Genomic DNA, 25,035 nt, shown 5'->3' with positions numbered 1-25,035 from the left:
AGAGTTGTACTTATGAATCAGCGCTGGCTTGTTGCAAAAAAATGTTTGTTTTTTTTTTGTTAGTTCTGCTTTCGTAGTGTTTGTTGTTCGGACATCCCATGTTTAAAAAATGGCAAAAAATTTAAGTACTGTAAGAGACATATTGGTGAAATCTAAATGTGCATTAGTATTAATCATTAAAAACACTTTTTGCAAGGAAAGAAAATCTAAAATGCTATCCTGAATGATACAGAGTTATTAGGGAGACCCCTTTTAGCATAATTTGCATCTTCAGAATCAGAATCACAATTAGAAAGCCTTTCATCGTCCCACAATGGCGAAATTTGCAATCTACAGCAGCAAAAATTGAAAGGGGTGGGGGGGGGGGGTCCAAAGATAAACAAAGTATTCTATGCACAAAAGAAAATGTCAGGAAACTGAAATGTACAACTGCATAAAATGTTTTATAAAAAGAACTGTACATAGTGCAAAGTATAAAAAATATATAAAAGTATGAAAGCATCTTTTCCTCTGTCACGCAGCCCGGATTAAAAAGCATACATTTCATTGTTAAGCATTTTGAAATATGCAGAAGGTAAGGAGAAAATGTCAAGGCTGCATCAGAAAGCAGAAGATAGATTCATTACATGGACTTCTTGAGAGACTCGATGTGATTGATGGCCATTGAACTCCAATCAGACTTCCATTGAGCGTTAAAAAGGTTACATTTCTAAAGAGGAGCCTGTCCTCCGCGTCTCGGAATGACAGACATTATCACTTTGCTTCATGACTCCAAGACACCTATTTGGTCTTCTTGCATTTAAATATATAAAGTCCAATTGTCAGTTTCCACTTTGGGCAAAAAAACACTTTTGTTCTGTAATGACTGAATAAACAGTGATCAGCATTAATTATTTTCCTGAGTCTGTGTAAGCTCTCAGTTGTACAGGAATGGTCCATCGATACAAAGGTTTCTTCAGCTGTCATCTGTACTTCTTTGAAGGTGTCGAATGTTTCGCTTCTTATCCAACAAACTTCATCAGCAACTTTCGGACTAAGTTTCTTGGATAAGAAGCGAAACGTCCGACACCTTCAAAGAAGTACAGATGACGGCTGAAGAAACCTTTTCAGCGATATTTTCCTGAGTGTTTATGTGTGCTGGTGGACGTGCTTGTGTGCTGTTAGTTCATCACTTCAGCGGACATCACCGGTCTCTCAAGCGCTGGCGGCTATGGCCAAAGTGACAGCTCAGTGCCAGGGGACGGTGTCTGCGGTGAATAATGAAACCGGGTGTCATTCACGCATTTGAAATGCTTTTTAAGGCTGCTGAACGAGGAGCCTTTTACTTTCCATTTAAGGTTTTTGTTGTTGTTTTTGTTGTTGTTTTGCTGAGGATGCAACTGATATTCTGGGTACCTGTATTTATTTGTTTATTTATTTATTTCTATTTAAATAAAATCTTTGGGAAGCAGTATGATTTGGCACTGCTGAAAATAATAGTGCAGAGGTTGTGGATTCAATTCTGGATCCGGCCTTCCTGTGTGGAGTTTGCATGTTCTCCCCATGCCTGAGTGGATTTTCTCCAGGTCGTCCGGTTTGCCCCCTCATTCAAAAACATGGCTGGCAGACTGACTGAACACTCTAAATTCTCCCGAGTTGAGAGTGTGACTGCGGATGGTTCTTTGTAACCTGCTAATTTGTCAACTGAAAAAATAAAATATGCTTAGGGAGTGCTTCACTATCTTCAGTGTGAGCTGAAGTCTCACCCGATCGATTTGAAGTTGTCGTTATTCACCTTCAATGGCACATGTTTGACTTCGGAGGTTTCATCGTACTTCTTGAATCGAGGTGGAGGTGATTGAAGACTTGATGTGAATCCACAAACGCGTACCTTTTTTTGCATTCAGCAGAGATTTGTGCTCTAAATATTCATAGTTCAGCACCAAGGGCGGGTGTTTCACCTTGAGGGTGTGCTAAGAGCCAAAGGGTGCATCTCAATGCTTTGATGCATACTCCCTCACCCTTTTCACCTATTTTCCTCCTTTTTTTGCATAAAACTCAGAGTTTCAAACTTTTTACCAATTGTGGACAACATCAATTGATTGTACTTGAAAGCTGCAGGATAGACAGTATGAATAATGTTACAAAACTCTGAAGGGTCTCATAAATGAAACAGAAGTCACTTGATTTGCACTTTATATCTTCAGCAGGTCTCAGACATGCACCCACACATGCACAGCTAATGTTCAGGGGAAATGTAGTGCAACAGGGTTGACACATGAAGTTGACACACAAATTGCTTTTGTGGGCCAGAGAATACGATGTGATGATCAAGTGATCTGACCTCGACTTTGGTGTGTGTGACTATCGATACCTTTGGATCTATGGATCTGTCTACCTATGGATCTATGTCTGTCTGTCTGTCTGTCTGTCTGTCTGTCTGTCTGTCTGTCTGTGTGTCTGTCTGTCTGTCTGTCTGTCTGTCTGTCTGTCTGTCTGTCTGTCTGTCTCGTGAGATAGTGCCTCCATTTATCCATCCTTCTATCTATCTCTCTTTCTTTGTGTCTGGTCAGTCCGTCCGTCCATCCATCCGAATGTCGGTCCATCCGTCCATGATAGAGTTGTTTGTTGTTGTTTTATGGTTACCATTGAATATTCTAAACGTTTTCTCCATATACAGTAAAGTCTCGTTATATCGATATCGGATATATCGATAGTCCCGGTTATATCGATACTATTTCTATGCACACACTGAGAAAATTACATGCAAACAGGGTCGGATATATCGATAGTCCCGGTTATATCGATATTTTTCGGACTCCCTTGAATATCGATATAACGTGACTTTACTGTATATAAATCCACATGCAAACATTTCAATTGAAGCAGATTAAAAATGTGCCCTGACTTTGCAAAGCAGTTGGGTCAGTATCATTGGGTGCTATGTATACATCCACTACCAAGTTTCATCATAAATCCCTCAGTGGGTATCCTGCAATCCCAGACGGCCTTTTCATCAGTGCCTTGCTTATTCTCCTTATTTGCCGCGTTCATTATCAAATCCCCTCCAACTCAATGCAAATCGATCCAACAGTTTATTCTCGTCCTCGCGTTCATTCCGAAACTGGCTCCCCTCATTTCAATTTATTCAGCGCAGGCGGAAATCCAATCAGAGTCCAATCGACCATATCTGTGAAGTATTTTTAGAGTTTTGGTTGACAGCAAAATGGAAGCATTTTGGTTATTACGGACCTCTTGTTTATCCGAAAAGGACAAAATTCAAATGAGGGGAAGGTTCAAAAATTTAAATTGCCTCTCTCTGCTGTGTGCTTTCTTGCTTGAAAAAACATGTCTTTGTGGCACCACTGTTTGGAATCAAAAATATTTTGGGTGGTATGGTGAACGACTGGTTATCTCGTCAGGCTCAGAGTACTCAGGTTAAAGGTATGATTCTGGCTCCAGATTATAATGCATACTAAAAAAATACTTGGCTTGGGTTTAATTACCTTAACCAAAATGAAAATGTCTACATTTGGTCTCAGTGCAACCACATTCTTAAAAACAGATTGAATCACTACTCTCCAAGTCAAACCTTGACAGATGAATGGGACAAAGCACTTAACTCCTGAATCAACATTTTTATTAAAGTCATGTCTTTAAGAGCTACCAAAGATGACAATATTCCAGGGCAGCTTTAACTTGTGGACGAAGACACTGACCAAAAATGAAAACAACACAGGCTCAAACTGTCATATCATCAAATGTTGTGATGCAATAGTTATCACGACAGGAAGTCTTTTTTATTGATTTGGTCAAGCGATGTCAGTGTAGAAATATGCTCGCAATTAAATTTTTTTCATAACGTATTTTCTATTTAGGAGCTTGCATGTTTTCCCCAGACCCGCGTGGGTTTTCTCCGGGTCCTCCAGTTTCCTCCCACACTCCAAAAACATGCATGGCAGGCAGATTGACAACTCCAAATTGTCCCTAGGTGTGAGTGTGAGAGTGACTGTCGTATGTCATTGTGTGCCCTGTGATTGGCGGGCAACCAATTCAGGGTGTCCCCCGCCTCGTGCCCAAAGACAGCTGAGATAGGCTCCAGCAACCCCGGCGACCCTAATGCGGAATAAGCGGTATGGAAAATGAGATGAGATGAGATTTTCTATTTATTTATAAACATTGTCTAAGAGACACTCCTCTTTAAAAAATAAATTCATAAGAAGATGCGGGACCGGCTCCTTTTGTCCACCTCGAGCCCGTGTATCCACATCTGTGGATGGGTGCGTGGTATGGGGGCGTGCGTAACAATGGCGAGGGCGGGCGCAGACGCGCGCACGGCTCGCTCGGCGTTCAGACGCACGCGGAGAAGACTGCGGATCGGGCGCCTCGCGTTTCCAAGACCCATGGCTCGACAAATGCGGCTCGTTTACAGGCAATTGTCTTAACAGAAATTTCAAGCAACCTCAGTTGGGAGACCAGCCAACAGTTTTTCTCCTTTTTTCCGGCGCGCTCGGAGGAAGACAAATTGACATAAAAAATGAAGAGCAAAAACCGTGAAAGCTTAACTGACTCCAGGGAGATGGACGGCTCGTACGACCCGCTGACGGGTGAGTGCTTTCGGCCTTTGGGTCACCGCATGTGTCGTGTGCAAAAGATTCAAGATGGTTTCAGTCTTAATTAACTCCAGGGAGTGGTTAATCGTTCGTGTCTGTGCTGCACAAGTTCACACGTCGCGACTTTGAGACCGATTGAATATCACACAGAGGTTGGAAGTTCAAATCCGTCCCGGCGTGCGAGTATGCGTCTTCTCCCGTGTTCTTGGCCACCAGCATTGATTAATTGAATACTCTTTCATGCCTGTTGTTTGTCTATGCAGAAAGTACTCAGTGGTTGATTGATTCGTGTGTGGCTTGGAATGGGCACTTATGTACGTTTCCTTGTTAGTGAAAATCATATACAGTATATATACATATAATTTCCAAATGTCTTTGTCCATAATGTCCTTAAAGCTATAAATTACCAACCTTTTGATTGTTTCATTCAACGAAGCTTTTGAAAACGGAATCTGCAGCAATTACTCTCATAGGAAATAATGTAAATCTAATTAATTGGTGCATGTTTCCCCAAAATATTACCAAAAAAAATGCAGAATAACTACAATCAAACAGAGAACACAATATGGATGACTATTGAAATGCAGTAATTGATCCAATGCGTGTCAAACGGAATAGATGGGGCACAAGTTTGCACGTCCTAACAAATTCACACTTGATAGCCTTCTGAGACAAGTCCTTTAACTGCATCAGATTTGCTGACCTGACAGTCGTTTTAACCAATGAGCCTCTGTTTATCTCTGTTTATGGTAATGCAATATATATGCACCCAAAAAAATGTTTTCCCTGTTATTGAAGAAGTATTGAACCGGATTGACGGAATGATGAAACCATCTTGAATCTATTGCATGTGTATTTTTGTGTCATGTTTGTGAGTACTGTGAAGAATTTGAATTGTGATTGGTGCTGACCAGGCTGAGTCATGGGGTAAGGATGCGGGATGGGACCGTGCTTTGATTTGCGCTGAGATAATTAATGAGATGCTTGGAATTGCTTTTTCCGCAATGGATTGACATACATTAATCCTCTGAAGCTTTTTGGATGAAACAAATGGTTATTCTCTCTGAAATTGGATGTGAATACGTACTGAAAAATGCTGTTTTAGAAAGAAAAAAAACTTTTTGGCAATGCCGTTGTCTTAAGGTTTTGTGCAGTTTTATTATCCTGTTTTCTGCAAGTAGTTTGGGAGTATTTGAGAGCATTGCCATTGTAGATTAGTGTTGCTTTCTAACATTTATTGAGCCAAGGCGCACATTTCATATTACAAAACTCTCTCAGGACACGATCAAACCAAAATGCCGCGTGAAGGATGTGCACGTGGATACACAGCGCGATTGTACATTGTACATCAAGTGGAAAGGCATTTCATTGTTTCACCTGTCACTGAACATCACTGGCAAAGATCAATGACCAAAGGCGCATTGTTTGTGATAAATCAATAATGATTTTCACCAATACAGTGAGACTGGTTAATTTCCTGTGGGCACGTCTGATGATCTGTCATGAAAGTGCTTGTGTCCCAAATGTGATTGGAAAGTCCTAAATTAGTAAATGGTGTGATCTTTCGGTATCCTTCCCTTCATTGCGAGCCGCTGAGGATGGAGTCATACACTGGCCTGACATGTTCGGGCAGTGGAGGATCGCTTCCCACTCAGTGACGGGGGTAGATCAAGGGTGTCAAACTCATTTTGCCACGGGTCACATTGTAGTTATGGTTTCCTCTCGGGGGCCGTTATGAATTTGGGGAAACCATTAGAATGTTTAATCCCCTCCACATATTATATATAGACCGCACAATAAATTAATGAACTAGTTTTGTAATTTGAAGTAAAAAATAATGACTTAATTGTGGTTTACATCTGACAATTTGAAATTTAGGTTCAGACTTTAGCAAGCATCATTGAATTTACAAGTTTGATTTGCTTTCGCGGGCCGACAAAAAATGAGATGGTGGGCCAAATTTGGCCCCCAGGTCTCGACTTTGACACCAGTGGTGTAAATGGTTGTTTGTTTCTTTATGTGCCATGCGACTGACTGGCAATTAGTTCAAGGAAGAAGACTGCTGGGGTAGGCTTAAGCAACTGCCCGTAGTCATATTAACTCATTCACTGTCATATTCGGGAATTGAAAATATGACGTAGAGCGTCATCCCCAAATTTCTTCGGGTTTTGGTTTTCATGCTTGGGTGCCGATAAAGCGCTGGCCATGGCGTCTGACAAAGCTTTTTCTTTTCCACAATGGGTCACATTTTCCTTTCTTCCATGTTAGTGCTTTGTTTCAGCTTCAGCTGTTGTTAAAGCGCTATACAGTATACATCAATATGCACTGTATGTATTCCATTGTATTTTGGACAGCCACCCTCATTTCATGCTCACATAATTCCAGACACATACAATTTAGGAATTAACTCTTTTTTTCTGATTAAACAAGAGAGTCTAAGGTTTCTATCTCTGTATTAAATGTTTATGTAGTCCTAAAACTAAATATTCCGCAGGTCCAGGAATTCAAGTGACAATGACAAAAACCCTGGCACTGGAGTGGCCACACTTTTGCACATCGTCTGACAGTGAATGAGTTAAGGATAAGTGGTGTCAAAATGGATGAATGGATGCTTTCATTGCTTTTCAAATTTATTTATTTATTTATTTATTTGCTTTTTGCGACAGTCCTAGTGGTGTGAATGCTTGTGACCGCAATTACCTTCAGTGGTATACATCTATGTCCTCTTTCCAATGCATTATGCACGTTGAACTGGAGGGAAATATGAATAGTCGTGGGATGAGGAATCCCATCATGGCTCATTTAATGGCATGCAGTGTAAGCGTACCTGTTCTTCCCTCATCTCCTCAGTGGGCACACATTTCTCTCTTGTGGAATGCACCCCCATACCCCCCACTCTCCCCTTGCAGCCCCCTGAGGTCATAGCTCTCAGCCCTGCCGGCTAATGTGAGAGCTGTTGAGTGCCATCTGCCTCAGCAGCATTCCCACCTCATGACTGAACGCACTTCTGGCTTGCAGAAGGATGGCGTGCAGTCCCAAGCAGCTGTGCTCCCCCTTGCTCCTTCGAGACAAAGTATCCTTTAAAATACTGTAGATGTCTCTGACAGAGAATTGGTGTAGGGGAGGAGGGGAGGGGGGACTGATCCACCTTTGCAGGTGTACACGGGACATCAAACCGGTGCCAAATAGTCTCACTCACAATGCCTCTTTTCAAGTAGCTGTTTATACCTCATGGTTGCTGAATTGGCTGCAGTTCACCAGAGGGCCAGAAAAATCACACCAGGGTGCCAAAAACAAAAAGATTGGTCATATATTTCTAGTTTGCGTTACTCTGGTCCTGGATATATCGACTTAAGAGTAGACGAGAGCAGGTTGGAGAATGTCAGCGTGGCAGTCCGACATTTGCAGCTGTTTTATTTTATTTGCACCACCACTTGTTCATCGTTGGTTTCTAGTTCAGGGGGTTGTAAAATGTCAAGTCTTGCTAACAGCACTTTAATTAAGATGACGAAGCTATGTCGGGGATCATCAAAATTCACCCTATCAACTCAATGTTACTTGAGTGTCGAAAGCATGTCAGGTGTCCATGACGACACCTGGCTAAATGTCAATTTTGAAGTGTGACAGACAGGATTCTTTGAACTACAGTGACTCCTCGAACAAAATCCTGACAATTATAGTGTACTTACCAAAGACTCTGTCTTGAAGATGTAAAGGATTACTCCTGTTGTTGCATTTGGATGTCATAATAAACTGTGCATGTATGTTGAAGCTATGACAGGTGCTTTTTCCTGTCAAAGCCCCTGCCCGCGCACAAGAAGCTATACAGCACAAGAATACTTGAGAATGGATTATTAAATGGGTTTTTGTGTGGGAAGGGTTGCTTCAGGTGAGTCATTCTCACTTGCAAGCGGCTTGGGTGTGTGAGTGTGTGTGTGTCTGTGCTCTCTTGCTAACCTGTGTTACTTAAAGGCAGCGTAGGTGTTCTCAAATCAACGTTCAAGTGAAATGTAACCCTCTCGAAATAATCCCCCTCAGCCCGCTACTTTGTGCTCGTGGACCCTTCCGCTGTGCGTGCGGTAGCCTGAATCACGCACCCTGTTGTGTTGGAGAGCAGGAGCTGAGAGATGAGAGGTAATTATAGAAGTGCGCTGCGGTAATCTCCTTTTCTACCTCACATAGAGGGATCATATCACCGACACAAATGAATGACTTTATTCATACACACACACACACACACACACACACACACACACACACACACACACACACACACACACACACACACACACACACACACACACACACACACACACACACACACACACACACACACGTGTGTTTACACTTTTACATACACAGCGTTTAAAAAGTTCTTCCTGTTCGTTTAACCGAGTGATGATGGATGTCATGCACATCCGACTCACTGACTCATTCGGTGCCCCTTGGCTAGAATGATACTTTGACTGTTTCTGAATCAAATTGTTTCCAGGGCAAAGTCGTTACCCTGTCACTTATGTTGCAGAAGGGCTCCTAATAGCAGATTAAATGTGCCATCAGGACTTTGGAGTTCTTAAATTGTAGTTTCCATCCTCCCTCAATTTTAGTTATACATTTTTCATCAGTTTTTGTTGGTGAATCTGATGTGTCACATTTCGGTTTGCGACCAACGGGTGGCAGTCAAGGGCCCTGTCTCCTGCTGCACAGGTGTTGGTCGTTTAAGTCAGAGGCTCCCGGCAAGACCAAAAGGACTCCCGGCAAGACCATTCAGTGTCGGGTAATCGTTTGTTTCATCCTGTCAGATTTGTTTTGTCACGTCATGTTTTACTCCTGGTTTTGTTCGCTACTTTGGACTTTTTTGTCCTGATGACTTTGTTGTTTGAGATTTTGTTCCTGCCGACTTTATTTAATACAATTTCTGAAATACACCATGCTGCTCCGTCCAGCCTGCTTTTTTTGGGGGTCCACCACCACCTTGCAAATCGTGACAGGATAGAACTAAATGTGAGTCCAAATGGTTGGTGCTGTATGTCCTCTATGCCCATGGATGGCAAACTAAAATGGGACACTACTGAACAAGTGTAGAAAATGAATGGCTGCTTGTTTGACATTGTTCTCGTTCTTGAGCTACATTTATCGCTCTGTTAGTATGTTTTAGCTGATTGTCTTGTGATAATGAGCTTCTTGTTGCACCGCTATAATTCCTGCTTGTGTATTGCCGGCACCTAAAATATTTACGCCTCTCCGTGAGGATGTTTGTTTGTGGAAAAGATAATGTTGCTATAATAGCCTCATCTACAGTTCCCTTGGCAAGCTTCCTCCAAAACGTCTGGCGCTATATTTCTAAATAATCCCAATGACAGCCACCCTAATTATGCAATCCTATCCCAACGCCACCACTTGAGATGCACTTTAAATTACTCTCCTTTGCACATCTCTCTCACGCTGCCTCCTTCTTCTCAAATACAATTATATAATGCTTATGTACACTCAACAGCCACAACATGTAGACTTTAATTAGTGGATCGAAAAATATATGCCCTGAAAAAGGTGCTAATGCTTTTTTGGTGACCTTCTCAGAGGGTCATTTAATGATACGGATTTAATAAAAGTAGTTTGTGTTCTGCGCACCACTCAGTGATGTATTTCAACTACATGTATATTAGTTTCCGCTACAAAATACAACAATAAACATAGTCAATGAATATTCTTTTTCCCTTTCCCAGTCTTTACTTTCAGGATTCCGCTTTCGCTTCTAAATTTTCTGTGTGTCTATCCCCTGACTGAACTTTTGGTCAAGAGCCGTGTTTTTCCTTCCGCCTCTATTGTCATGGTTTGCAAGGTGGTGATGGCGGTTGTGGATCCCAAAAAGCAGGCAGGAGGGAGCAGCAGGTTGTATTTAATAAATTGTATTAAAATAAAGTCAACAGGAACAAAATCTAAAAGATCAAAATCATCTGAACAGAAAAATACAAAGTATCAAAGAAAAACCAAGAAAAAAAATCTGCCAAGATGAAACAAACACCTGCACGGCATACAATGCATACAATATGCACAATGCATACAATGACCCGACACCCAATGGTCGTGCCGGGAGTCCTTTTAACTGCCACTGATGAGGACGACCAACACCTGAGCAACTCAGGGCGGGGCCGACAGCCCTACCCGTAGGTCGCCAACCAGAACGTGGCAGACTGCCACTGATCAGGACGACCAGCACCTGTGCAGGTGCAGGCGGGGCCGACAGCGCCACCCGTTGGCCACCAACCAGATTGTGACAGTACCTCCCCTTCAAGGGACTGCTTCCAGAAGTCCCAACAGTCTCCCAAAAGGTCCAACTCGCCAGGGAACAATGGTTGAGACGGCAACTGTTGCCTCTCCAGCATATGATGGGCGGCGGCCTGATGGGAATGGGACTTGGCCTTACTGGATGATGCACTGCCAGGCGCAGAATGGCACCCCGGACGGCAGCATTGGAACAGGTGTCGACCGGACGTGGACGTTACGGCTCGTCGAGTGACGCAATTCAAACTCGACGCGGCATGGGCTAACGTGGACGTGAGCTGACCGGCCCCGGGGAAATGAGACCAGTCCTTAGCAGCTGCAGGATCCAGCGGTGAGTGGGGTCTCGGACTGACGTGGACACGGACGTTACGGCTCGTCGTGTGACGCAATTCAAACTCGACGAGGCGTGGCTAAACGTGGATGTCGCACTGCCAGACACCTAGTGTCACCCTGGACAGCCACCTGGAAAGAGGTCTCGGCCTGACGTGGACGTGAACGCGGCACAGCTTGTCGTGACAAAGTTTTGTGTGAAATATACTGGACAATATACTGGACAGAATACTGGTTAAATAATGGTTGAGAAACATAGCAGTAGTGAGTGCCACCTTCCCATCTCAATGGGTGTAAAAACTGTGTGGATGTTAGTGGATGTAAGTTTTCAGCCTTGTCACCCATTTTCATCATCCGCATGGCAGCCATATGCTGTCTGTGAGGATGACTGAGCCTGATATCATTGGGGGTGGGGTGGAGGGGGCATAGGGCTTTTCTCATCCTGCCACTCACAACATTGAATTTGCATTAAGAGATGCTTTTCTGTCCAATAACTCTTTGGAGTCGTTTTCCCATTAGACTTGCAGTCGCTCATCAGTATGTGGAGGAGGAGGGATTGGTAAACAGCCAAACTATGTTACTGCTGGAAGCTATGTAGGACACCGCTTACACCCACTCAATGTGAGTAAGAGGAATAGAGAAGAGAAAGTCCTTCTGTCATCAGATGCACGTGTCACATTTGAGAAGCTGGAGTGGAGGTGAACACGTGTGTGTGTGTGTGTGTGTGTGTGTGTGTGTGTGTCTGCAATTAATGTCATGTCAGGATGATTTGCCTCTTTGACATTGGACTCTTAAACATATTACAGCATATTTTGTTCTTCAAGCTACTCTCAAGCATACAAAAGGTATTAGTGAAATGCAGTTTCACAACATGCTGTGGAGATTGAGCGCAAACAATGAATGTTCCTCTGTAACAGCACTGGTGTAACTGACAGCAGAGAAGCGACAGATTTAGGGTGTGTGATTAGAGGAACCCCGGGGTTTGGCCCTGTCACACTTCAAAAGAAGTGCGCACGCATGCACACACAAGGACTGTCACTTTTACAATCAGTCAGCTGGTTCCGACATGAGGTCTAGACAACTATATATATATATATATATATATATATATATATATATATATATATATATACAGTAAAGTCTCGTTATATCGATATTCAAGGGAGTCCGAAAAAATATCGATATAACCGGGACTAACGATATATCCGACCCTGTTTGCATGTAATTTTCTCCGTGCGTGCATAGAAATACTATTGATATAACCGGGACTATCGATATATCCGATATCGATATAACGAGACTTTACTGTGTGTGTATGTATGTATATATATATATATATATATATATATATATATATATACGCACATGCACACAGGCACGTGCAGATGTGAATCAATGCTTTTCAGTTTATATATAAATTACAGTATGACCTTGTTTACCACAACTGTTTTAAACCCACTTACTTAAGCGAAAAATCTAAGATTTTGCTCAATCAAAACAAAAAAAAATCTGGTAGTTAAGTTTCATAGCTTCAAATACATTATAAGGCACATAGAATAGAAGTTATAATAGTAGTTGCATTAAGCATCCTTTAGATGGAGGTAGCTAATGGGAATACAATACAATACTGTGGCTTTATTCTTAGTTTTCCACAACTGATCCAGCGGTGACAGAGTGCTTTACAGAACATTTAAATTGAAGAAATCAGAATATCCATTCATCCATTTTCCTGACCGCTTAATCCTCATTAGGGTTGCGGGAGGTGCAGAAGCTGTCTTCGGGCAGTAGGCGTGGGACACCCTGAATCGGTTGCCCGCCAATCGCTGGCCACACAGAGACAACCCGTCACACTCACACCGAGGGACAATTTGGAACGTGTGAGGAAACCGGAGGACCCGGAGAAAACCCACGCTGGCCTGGGTATTAATCCATATAAAATCCACATTGGTCAGCTTTTGAGGAAAACGAACGCTTTCAGGTGCTCAGAAATTATGGTACAGTCAGCGTATTGCACTCTACTGTTATGTATTTTTATCATTTAATTTTTTTAAATTATCTTTTAAATTAGTCCATAGAGATAATCAAGCAATACAGATTACAGTCACACAAACAATAATAAAAATATATATTGACATCAATCATTCTTGTTGATAAAGCCATACAGAAGAGCAATTTTAGATGAAATGTGATTGGAAAAATTGAAGCAACAAGCCTGTCATCCATCACTGCTCCAGCTGTAGTGTGTGGTGTGTCTCCATGGGGGGAAAATCACCAAGCAATTTGACCCCTTGAGACCACGAAAGTGGTGGAGATTAAACATGGCAAAAAATAAATAAGTAAAATACCCACAAGGCTACACAGATATTTCAAAGTTTAAACCAAGCAAGATTGATTAAGCGCAACATTCATGCTGGCAAGAGCAGGAAACTTCAAGAACACTGAATAAGTTACTTTGGCGGATGTGGAATATAGACTCACTGACCACACAATGAGGTACACAGCCGCTTTTGGGGCTATATCAAAGTTAGATTATCCCTCTTTGCATTTTGTGTCTAATTGGTGTGTGCTGACCTACCTTACAATGACATCTGCATTTTGAAGCAAAATATCTTCATTGACGGGATGCATTTTTCCACAGATGTTGTAACGTCAAAAGGTGACAAATAGCTGAAGAAAGAATCACTCCCGTCCTAGAAAGCAGCGACAAAATGTTTACAGGGTTGCTACCACTGTGATTTGCGAGCCCGTTGGTGCATTTTACAGAGGAGAACTGGTGTGTGTTAATCACTTGTGGTGATAAATCCACATTTGAAGTCGCGATGTTGATAGGCGGCTTTATTTTTCTTTGACGTTTTGACTCTTCTTTTTCTTGATTTGAAGTTCTTTCAAAATGTTTTGCTTGTTATGACTTGGGAAGTTACCTTTTGACGACTGCATTACGTGACTAAGATTGCTGCTGTGATTTTGTATATCACATGCAAGTACATTTCAAAATCTCTTACAAAATTCTTTTTTTTCCGTGTCTCTCTGCCAAATCGTCATCACCTGACTCCAGGCGAAAGACGGAATAAATTGCCAGTCGATCACAGGGCGGACCGGAACATGCACCTAAATCAATTGGCTCATCATATACAGCAACCTTTGCATTCTTCTTGCAGTTGTTGTCCTTTCACTCACACTCTATCTTCCATCAGTGGTCGTCACCTGGGGCTGTGGCCTGAGACTAGACTTTTATGAGAGTTGATGGAGTCCAGTAATCAACACGAGGATGCGAATGTTTGCATACACGGAGGCGGAAAGGAGTGATGGAATTAAAGTCAATTGCCAGGCCCAATTTGTCTTCTACCGGTGTCCTGAAATGCGTCGCAGGCTGAGGACGTTGGATGTTGCACACAATCTTGAAGCTTCTTTCTTTAGGGAAATCGTGCAATGCCAAGTTGACAGGCTAATATGTGCACTGCTATTTATGTTCATTCTGGAACTGTGGTGAGGATATTCGGAATTAGGCTGCAATTTATTAGGATGTCAAAAGCTTCATATCTAATCTACTCGCAGAGGACATCTGCAAATTGCACTGCTTATTAAGATGTCAAACTTTTGGAAAATACTAATTTAGTTCTCTCTTCATCTTACTCGGAGTCGCTGGCAATCAGGATCTCCGTGAATACGTCGTGACTCTCAGGCGCGCTCATGCTAGTCATAAATCCCTGAGCCCCACCCGCTCCATTACCTGACAGATGCTGGCTTTATCCTCACAAGGGTCGCGGAGGTCTCTGGATTCCATCCCGGTCAGCAGTAAGCGGGGGACACCCTGAATCGGTTGCCAGCCAGTCGCAGGGCACAGAGAGACCACCAACTATCTGCTCTCATATTAACACCAAAGGACAATTTAGAGCACAGGTGTCAAAGTCAAGGCCCGCGAGCCAAATCCGGCCCGCCACATCATTTTTTTCGGCCCGCGAAAGCAAATCAAACTTGTTAAATTCCATGATGATTGCTAAAGTCGGAGCCAAAATTTCATATTTTTGGATGTCAACCACAATAAAAGTCATTATTCTTGACTTCAGATTTGAAAACGAGTTATTCATTAATTTGCTGTGTGCTCTATATGTAATATTTGAAGGGATTTAAACATTCTAATGGGTTCCCCAAATTAATAACGGCCCTCGAGAGGAAACCATAACTACAATGTGGACCGTGGCAAAAAATGACTTTGACACCCCTGATTTAGAGTGTTCGATCAGCCTGTCATACATGCACTTTGTTGTTGCAAATGTCTGATTTCAGAACTTTCAGATAAATACAGCGACTGATTAAAAAACACACACACAAAAAAAACAAGTATAACATTGTAAAGTGACTATTGTCCGTTTCCCATTTGAATCATGAAAAATTTCGTCAAATTTCGTCAAACTCAAAAGTAGAATATAAACATTCTGCATGTAATGCTAACATGTTTGTTGTGACGACTGGAGATGATTTGTACATACACAAACATTTGTTAAGGGACTAATGATCATTAATGAGGCCAGGATTACGTGTCTTAATTGAAATATGATCTTGTTGCTCCCCCCCACCCATGCAGGCAAATGAGTGAACGAGGCTTTGTTGTATTTTGGCAGGGAACGGACATTGCTAGTAATGTTCTATGCAAGTTGCTGTCACATTAACGACACACGTTTTATGTTTCAGTACATTGTTTCACTCCTTTACAAAGATCTTTACAGGTCATTCAGCTTGTCTTTTTAGTTGTTGACATTGGCTTGTTAATAAATGTGCGGATTTTCCTTAGCCCCTCCCCGCCCTCTTTTTCTCACTGCCAGTATCAATTTCCCCTGCGACCTCACCTGACCTGAGGTGCAGGTAGGTGATTTACGGGAAATGGATGCAAAGATAATGGCTTCACCTTCAGCTCTCGATGCTTGGGTGCTCACAAATTGGTAAAGCGAAGCACAGAGCGTCCCATAGGAAAATTATGTGTTGTTGTTTATCCCTAAAGATGATGTATTTATAAAAAGGAGCTCTTCAGTTTACCTTCATCACAACAAGAGGTTTTGCTGTATGGTTTTTTCATGAAAATACAGTGGAAGGTCTGCAATTTGGAAACCTTTTTTTATGAAAAAAAAAAAAAAAAAAAAAAGATGCAGCACAGACACAAAGTGGAATCTGAACAGTATTGATGGTGTTTGCATTTTTCCCTTGGTCCAGTTCCAAATCAAGTCAAAGTCGACCATCTTTGTGACCTTTGAGGTGTTCCGGTGCTCTTCTCATAACTGTGATCCAGTTCAGCACATGCACGCAATATAATGAAGTGCAATGGTTATTCTTCTTCTCTCGCATTTGTAAAGCAAACAAGCGTTGTGTTTAATGTGAGCAGGGCAGCCAGCCAGACCTAAACGCCGCCAAGCACGTCGGTACTTAGAGGCATTTTAATATGCTCAGATGTTTTCCTGCAGGTCGGTTCGAGGATGAAAAATGAAATGACCTCATACTCGCCCTCTTTTGTATCTCCCGAGCTTTTTGCTCATCGCTGTTTGATGAGCGGTGAGCCAAATGTTTGATGGCCTCATGCTGCGTCGTCTTGTGATTAGTACATGCTCTGTCTCACATTGTGGAATGAGGAATAAAGCATTTTTCAGGAGCCAGCCCACAAATTGTAGCCAGGAATCTTTCTAATCTTTTCTAATTGTGAAACAATTGTTCCATCAGCACCAACTATAGGACATGGGTGTGGGTGAAGGTTAGCTCTCGTGTTGTAGCTAATTAGATTGTCTGGGTGGACCTCATGTCATTGCCTGAAGGTGTGTGGAAAAGCCCGTTGAAGCAACTCTTTGTTAGCCGTCCACATGCACGTTGTTGACATAATGCTTCCAGGAACAGGGAATATACCGCCCACACCACCACCATCTTATTAATCATCTGTTCTTTGCTGATGTTCCCAAGTCTCATGTCATCTTGTGCAACAAAGTGGTACGGTTTACAAATGGACAATTTTAATCCTGCCTGGCTTGCTGGTTTGCAGCTCAGTTCATGTGAAGGCGATTTTAAGCGATTTTACAAGCCCCAAATTCCTCTCGACAAAAGATGTCAAATAAAAGGGACTTTAATGAGAGAGGGAGCGAGAGAGGGAGAAGAGAGGGAGTGAGTGAGTGGAAGGGGGGAGGCGGAAGGGGGGAGTGGGAGTGGGAGTGAATGACTGAGAGAGAGTTTACCTATTTAACCATGAATACATAAATGGACACCGTGATGCAAAACCATTAAAAAAAAATAATTTTATGACTCCATAACCCGAATGAGGACGAACGTAGGCGCATTTGACCCCTCACTAAGATTCTGTGTCTCACTTCAGATGGATGCGGCTTTATCTGCATGCTTATTTCCCAGCTACAATTTTTTTAAGCAAGACAATTGCCAAGATGAAGCATGAATGGATTGCTTTTGTGGTTATGCATGTGTGGCACAGAGAGAACAGACTGCAAAGTGTAAGAGTGTGTGCACATCTCTTTCCCAACGTCGACTTGGTTGCTCAAGACGAGAAAAATTGGTTCCTCCATGTCTGTATTTCTCCCCTCCTTGCTTCACTTTTAGCTCGACAGTCGTTCTAAAGATAGAATGGAAGAATCAAGACCGGCCTGCTTCACTCTTAACAGGCTATGATCGGTGATTTGCTTTACTTTTAATGGCTGACTCGTGCACAAGAGAATTTCCAAACCCTTTTAGGGTCATGCATTAAATTGGTTGGGAATTGTACCATCTTGTCAGAAATGGCATTGGAGTATGGGACTGCATTACCACATTTCATAGCAATTCCAAGAAATAATTCAATGTTAACAGAAGTTCAGATTTTTATGAATGTTCAGATTTTACAGTAGTTGCAATGTTGCCATTGCAATTTTTCCCCATTGGGAAGAAATGTTTCAATGTATGACTGAATGGAAGTTTGACCTGAATTGAACTTTGGAGCTTCCACTCTAAGAGATTTGAGAGAATGTGATTATGAATTCATTGCTTTTCTGTGTTGTCAGCTAACTGGAATTGCTTTGGCCTCGGAAAAATATTATAAAGCCGGTTTCGTACAATACTACAAAGTTCAACACTGGAGGATTTGAGGAGCTCGCTGTTGTCTCTGCGCCCAGCCACTCGCCTTGAAATCCACCCTTGCACTCGGACTTTACCATTGCACTCGATTTCTTCTCTGCTGAATGTGCAGTCTGCTTTGTGATGGCGACGGCGGAGAAGCTATGACAATAATCCTTTCCGCTCTATCAGCCTTTAGCCTAAACAACCTTTTTTGTGTGTGTCACAAGAGGTACGTGTGCAACGTTGGGGGTGTGGCTCCCCTACGACATACATTTGAGCTGGCGCTTTTTTCATGTGGCATTTGGACTGAGGTCACAACCTAGAGTTTAAGATACAGAGGTACCAGGATTCAATCAAAATATCTTCAGGCTGGTCACGCTTTCCTTCATGGACTTTTTTATTGGAATAAATTGTTCAAATTATCACGAAAACAAAAAAAAGTAGGATTTTTTTTGGACATGTTTAGGTCGGGCATTTTCTAGCACATGTCACTCTGCATTCAGAATCAGAATCATCTTTATTGCCAAGTATGTAGAACACACAAGGAATTTGTTTCCGGTCGAACACGCTGCACTAGTATCATCATCAAAAAATGGCAAAGAGGCACTATACAGTTCCATTTGGGCTACTGTTCAAAGAGTTAATGGCTTGGAGGAAGAAGCTGTTCAAATGCCTGCTGGATTTGATGCGCATGGATCGGTAGCGCCTGCCTGAGGGGAGTAGCTGACCAGCACCTTGGTGGGCAGGGTGCGAAGGGTCCAGTCGGATTTTCCACGTCCTCGAGAGTGGGTAGGGCGGTGCCAATACCTTTTCGCACATGTCCTTGCCCCTTTTTGGGCATTCAAATTTAAGGTACTACCGCACTGCTACAGCACGTGAACACATTGATTCTCTTTGGCTCATTTTTTCAAAGACAAAAAAAGAACTTCCAAAATCCTTCATCAGCATTTATGAGGCCAAATGCATTTGAGCTGCATCCTCCGCGCACGCACTTGAGGTGACCTTTTTAAGACGCTTCGTAGATGACAGCAATGAACACAACGTGCGAGAATCGACGTGAAAGTAAAAGCGATTCAGGCCAGTGACGGGTCAATCTTAACTTGGGTTGAACTTTATGCATGGCTTCCTCCTTCCTTAATTAAATGGTGTTGTGTGCGAAAATGACAGACATTTCCGCATGAGTCAGCCTGAAACTGTTGAATTAGAAGGGTGCTCGCCAAGACTTTATCACTTGCAAGAATGGAAATTTGATCTACATTTGAGATTCATCACAAGTAAAAAGTTCGCACCCGATGCCATGTGTAGAAGTGTCAAATTTTTTCCACCCCTGTAATTCATTTATTTTACTTTACTATATACAGTAAAGTCTCGTTATATCGATATTCAAGGGAGTCCGAAAAAATATCGATATAACCGGGACTATCGATATATCCGACCCTGTTTGCATGTAATTTTCTCCGTGCGTGCATAGAAATAGTATCGATATAACCGGGACTATCGATATATCCGATATCGATATAACGAGACTTTACTGTATATTGTTTTTTTCAAATGGTTATATAGACATGTACCGTATTTTCCGGTGTATAAGGCACACCCAAACGTCTTGAGTTTCTTCAAGAGATGTCTCTGCGCCTTATGCACCTCATACAACAGGTATCAGCAACAACAGTTAGCAGCCACCAACCGATTTGGGAAGATATTTCTATATCTTACAGTGGGACCTTGGCTTACACACTTAATTGGTTCCCAGACAGTGTGTAACGTGAAAAGTGTGTCTCCTAAAATTAATTTCCCATAGGAAACCATTAAAATGAGAATAATCTATTCCCAGATCTCCATAAAATATACTTTTCAACTAAATAAGGCTTAAAACTACAAACAATATACATTATTCTATGTATAATAAATGTGCTATTGTATTGTAATGAACGAAATACACTGCACCGTATAATAAAGTCGTTTTATTTACCTTTGTGATGGTCGTTAATGGCTTGATGGAATGGAGTGGCAGGTCGGAGAGAATTGCTGTTTGAAAGGAGTCACATTCCATAAGGACTGTAATTAAAGAAATAAACTGTACAGTAAAATAAAGTTGTTTTATTTACCTTTGTGATGGTCATTGATGGCTTGTAGGAATGGGGTTCAGACTTCTTTTCCTGTGTTATGAGTATAAGTCCGGTTAGGCATCTTTTTCCAAAAAAGGCAGGTCTCATCTGCATTAAATACTTGCTGAGGAACGTAGCCTTCTTCTTTCACCATTTCGCGGAATGATCCCTTGTATCGATAAACGGTGAACTTCCAGGTTGCCGCATGACGATATCAGAGTGAATTAGCCGTGCTTTCTCGGATATAATTGCTTTATTCACGCTGTCGCCGGCTAGCTGCTTTTCGTTAATCCAAATTAACAGATGTTTGTCAACCTCTTCTATTGCCCCAGACCGTTGCTTTGACAGCACGGAAATACCTTTCACAACACACGCAACTTAGCATATTGGTACTGGGCTGTTAAATCAGACAAACGCACACCTCGTTCGTGTTTCTCAATGATCTCCTTCTTCTCCTCGACTGTAATTTTGTTTTGTGTCTTCTTCGGCTGAGGACGAGCCTGTGGTGGGGTCTTTTTCGGTCCCATAACAGCAAAAGTGTCTGTAAAAAAATCAGTGAAGAGTATCGACGTGTGCACTCAGAGAAAGGGGGTGTGGAAATGTAGGCCGGCTTTGCTTTGGTGTTCTTCCGCCGAAGATTACTCCGCCAGCCATGGTGGGGCAGTGCTGCATGTGTATCCCGAAAAGTAGTGCATATTCCAAGGTTTAATTTTCATAAATTTAACGTTTGTAAACTGAAAAATTCATAAGGCAAGGTGTTCGTAAACCGATTGCCCACTATATTTGGAAAAATTATATATATTTATATATTATATTTGGGAAAATTTTATATATATTATATTTGGGAAATTATATATATTCATACATCATATTTGGAAAAAATATAGATATTATATTTTGAATTTTTCTTTTCATTCATTGGGGGTGCGCCTTATACTCCTGTGCGCCTTATACACCGGGAAAATACGGTAGCTGTTCTGTGCCCGAGATGGATTTGTTTTGGCTTTTGTATGGTGCATGTCTTGTAAGTTTAATGCATCACATATAACCTTGACAGACCACAGGTGTGTCAAAACGTATGTACAGTATATTTTCCTCAGGCTTAAAATAATTATCAGAAAGATAATTTATTTTCAGAATTTTACATCCTGTTGGGTTACAAGGGAACAAAATGTAAATGAGATCCTACTTGACCTGATGAAATTTGTCACAGGTCAAACTTTCCATGCCCGTATTTTGATTGAGTAGATAATTGCAGCCTGGGAAATTTGGCATAGGCCTGCGTGGATGTGGGCCAGATTCAAAATAGTTTGTGCCTATTGCTGTTCAGAAAAACGGGAGAACCCTTTAAAAGTTTTTTTCCAAAGTGTGTGCATCATTCACGCACACGTGAGGCTCATCTCGAACCCCCACCCCCCCCCCCCCCACACGGCATATAAAAGTGTGACATTTCTTAGGTAAACACCTTCCTTTCTCCTCATCCCTTTCCCCATGGCCACCCATTTGTCTTATCGCCGTCTGCCAGCTGCCTCCAGCTTTGCTTTGTGGTGTGTGTTACTCGTCCCCGCTCGGCCCTCCCCATCATAATATTTTGAAGTGATTGGGTACACTTCCCACACACTCATAACAATTATGCTTTGCGTGTGCGACAAAGCACTCGCGACAACTTGCGCGCGACTCCGTCGCAACAGAAATGTTTGACTTATTTTGGCTGGCCGGTTCCCTCGCCTGCTCACTCACCAGGCCTCTAAACTGAAAGCGTAATGAACCATCAGGATTACTAACGTGTTTTTTTTTCTCTTTGGACTTCGCTCGAGGTTTGCCCCTCTGTCTCCATGAGCCAATTATGCTGGTTCATTTTCTATCTAATGTCTTTCGATGGGATCTGACGGCCACAATAAAGTGCCAAGACTTTTGAGCGAGAGTGCACAGGCCCACCCGATGTCATAGCTGAAAGATGAGCCTCTGTCGCAAAGGTTTCTAAATTCTTGCTGTAACGTTGTCTAAGCACCTGCAAAATGAGAGGGTAACATTTCGCCTTTAGTAAGCCTCAAGGTGTCGACTATGAGTACTGCCCACCATCCATTTTCAATAGCACTTAACCCCACGGGGTCGCGGTGAATTGCATTTTTTCTCCAGTGCAGGCAAGTAGGTGAAAGGGTATTCGTCATCGACATTTGCATGCAATAAGTCGGCGGTCCCATTTATCTGCTGTCACACTGCACGTTTCGGTGAAAAGAAGGTCGGTGTCTGATTCAAAGTGGCATGCGTTCAGTGCCTGGGGATTAAAGACAATGCCGGAGTTGATGGATGTCACTTGTCTCTGCGTCGGCATGTGGAGCACGAGAGGAGAGGGTTGCTGTCAATGGAAAATATAAGGGTTAAAAATTGTGGACCCTGAACTATATTGTGATGCAGGGAAGGGATTCCATATTATATTATATATCATGTTTCTAAACTCATTCACTGCCATTCACAAATGTATTCGAGAATTAAAAATATGACGTAAAGCACCATTCCCGAATTAGTTCAGGTTTGTTTTTTTTCTTCCTTGGGCACCGATAAAGCGTTGGCCAGACCTCTGACAATGTTTTTTCCCTTCCGCAAGGGGGCAGCATTCCCCCTTTTTTTCCATGTTAGCGCTTTGTTCCAGCTTCAACTGTTGTTAAAGCACTATGTAAACCAATATGTATGTATTGCATTGTATTTTGGACAGCCACCCTCATTTCAAGCTCATATGACTCCAGACCCATAAAATTTAAGGAATAACTTTTTTTCTGATGAAAGAAGAGAGTCTAAGATTTCTTAATGTGTTGAATGTTTATGTTGTCCTAATACTCAATATTCTGTGCGTCCTGGAATTCAAGTGACGATGACAAAAACCCTGCCAATGGGGTGGACACATTTTTGCACATTTCTGGCAGTGAATGAGTAAAAAAAAATGGTGTCTTTATTTTCAGCAATATCCTTTTAAATAATTCGATCCATTTCTATTATTCATTAATTGATGCTGTTGTTTAAAAAACAGTACATTTTCTTGTACTTAGTGAGCTAATTGATCATGCACTCAATTCTCTAAATATTCGTAGTTTCAGTGCCAAACAATCGCCGCATATACACAAACAATCGCCCACAGTTGCATTCGCACTGTCCTGAGTTACTCTCATGAGCTTCTTTATAAGAGTACGGGTGAGATCTGAAGCCCAAAGTTCACAGTTGTGAGTCCGGCATGCTAACTCCGGGAGATCTACGGTAATAATGTAATTGTACTGTTTAATTGTCCAGAACATTGCTTTTCTCTCTCCCTGCATTTCCTGCTCTCCAGAAAAAAAAAAAAAAAAAACTTTTTCATCCATTTGAAGTAAGAATCTTGATACCACCAACCTTTCTTGACACTCTCACTTAAAGGAGAACCGACGTCACTTTTTTGTTTCCTAACTGACATCAGAAAAACGTTAAATTTAGATTTTTCATCCATTAATTTTGGATGTTGGTTACCCTGTTGAGGGTCAGCTGACTGAGCAAGAGATGAACTAAACCCCCGGTCTTAGCAGTCAGTCAGGGCAAATGCATACACGCACATGGCAAAATGAGCATAGAACAGCTCATTTAAAGGACAACCGACGTCTCGTTTTTTTCCTAACTGACATCAGACAAACGTTTTATAGCATCTAAAATACCCAAAACACGCAGTATGATATTTTTATTCAAATGCAAAACACCAATAAAAATGACTTAAAGTGTCTAAAAAGTACTTCAATTTGAAACCGGAAGTGGCCAGTTTTAGAAGGTCCCGCCCCCTTGTTCGTGGAGTCATGGCAAGAAGTCTTGACTTGCTCGAGAATCAAAACAATGGCTTCAGATTCGGAGAATATGCTTTGTTGTTACGCATCCAGTTATGAATATGATTCAAATAGTTCTGAAGAGGAAAGTATAAATGTTACAATCGATTAAAGAAAGTTTTCTGGGTTGTTTTGATTGCCCAAGACTGATGTGTAGTGTCACAGAAAATGCAGAAGATGGCGGCAGAGCGCCGTTGAAAATAGTTTTGTTTTGCAATTTGGAATTTTTTTCAACAAATATGTAATAGTTGTCTCAGTGTAACATACAATGATTCACCATTGCGTTATTTATGTGTTTACCCTCTAATTTTGCCATCAACACGGATCAACACGAAGTTTTCAGACCAAACAAAGTACCGCAAAATGCATTGAGGTGATGCAAGTCAAGGGCGTTCCTTTAGTGACGTAGGGTGAGGACTCGTCACCAACTCAAAAACAAGACTTCCGGAATATTCAGCACGAGTCTTAAAACGTAAAATCTAGCTATATGCGGTGGAATCGTTGTAAAATAAGCTCAGTAAAAGTCATTTGAAGCCATTTCACAAATTATGGACACAATTTGTCCGGAGACGTCGGTTGTCCTTTAATGAAGCTGCTGCAACACTGACAGTTTCCCCATCACATTCATTATAGTCTGCATTTATTAAATTGTGGCACCGGTGGTAATGTTTTTGTTTATGTTGCGCCCAGCCGAACTTTCAAATGACTGCAGCACCACAGGCGCTGGCGACGCAGCCAACCGCCTGTTTAATAAAAAGAACGACTTTCCTTCGTCTCTCCGCGTTGACACTATGGAGA

The 25,035-nt window shown here is 41.9% G+C and overlaps 1 protein-coding gene across 2 annotated transcripts in view; it reads left to right on the top strand.

Moving 5' to 3' along the window:
* Positions 1 to 4,328: 4,328 nt before the first annotated feature.
* LOC148889341 (A-type potassium channel modulatory protein KCNIP2) overlaps positions 4,329 to 25,035 on the top strand; it is an 89,713-nt gene continuing 69,006 nt past the window's right edge. For both annotated transcript variants that reach the window (XM_089011847.1, XM_089011848.1), the window contains exon 1: positions 4,329 to 4,586. In XM_089011847.1, the coding sequence (XP_088867973.1) occupies positions 4,517 to 4,586 (70 nt within the window). In that variant the 5' untranslated portion in view covers positions 4,329 to 4,516. The remainder of the gene's footprint in view (positions 4,587 to 25,035) is intronic.

Source organism: Hippocampus bargibanti, linkage group LG13 (assembly GCF_051943395.1).
Source record: "Hippocampus bargibanti isolate YZ-2025 linkage group LG13, ASM5194339v1, whole genome shotgun sequence".
NCBI classification, from domain to species: domain Eukaryota; kingdom Metazoa; phylum Chordata; class Actinopteri; order Syngnathiformes; family Syngnathidae; genus Hippocampus; species Hippocampus bargibanti.
Note: the sequence above shows the minus strand (reverse complement) of the source record. Positions and strands in the feature narration are given on the sequence as shown.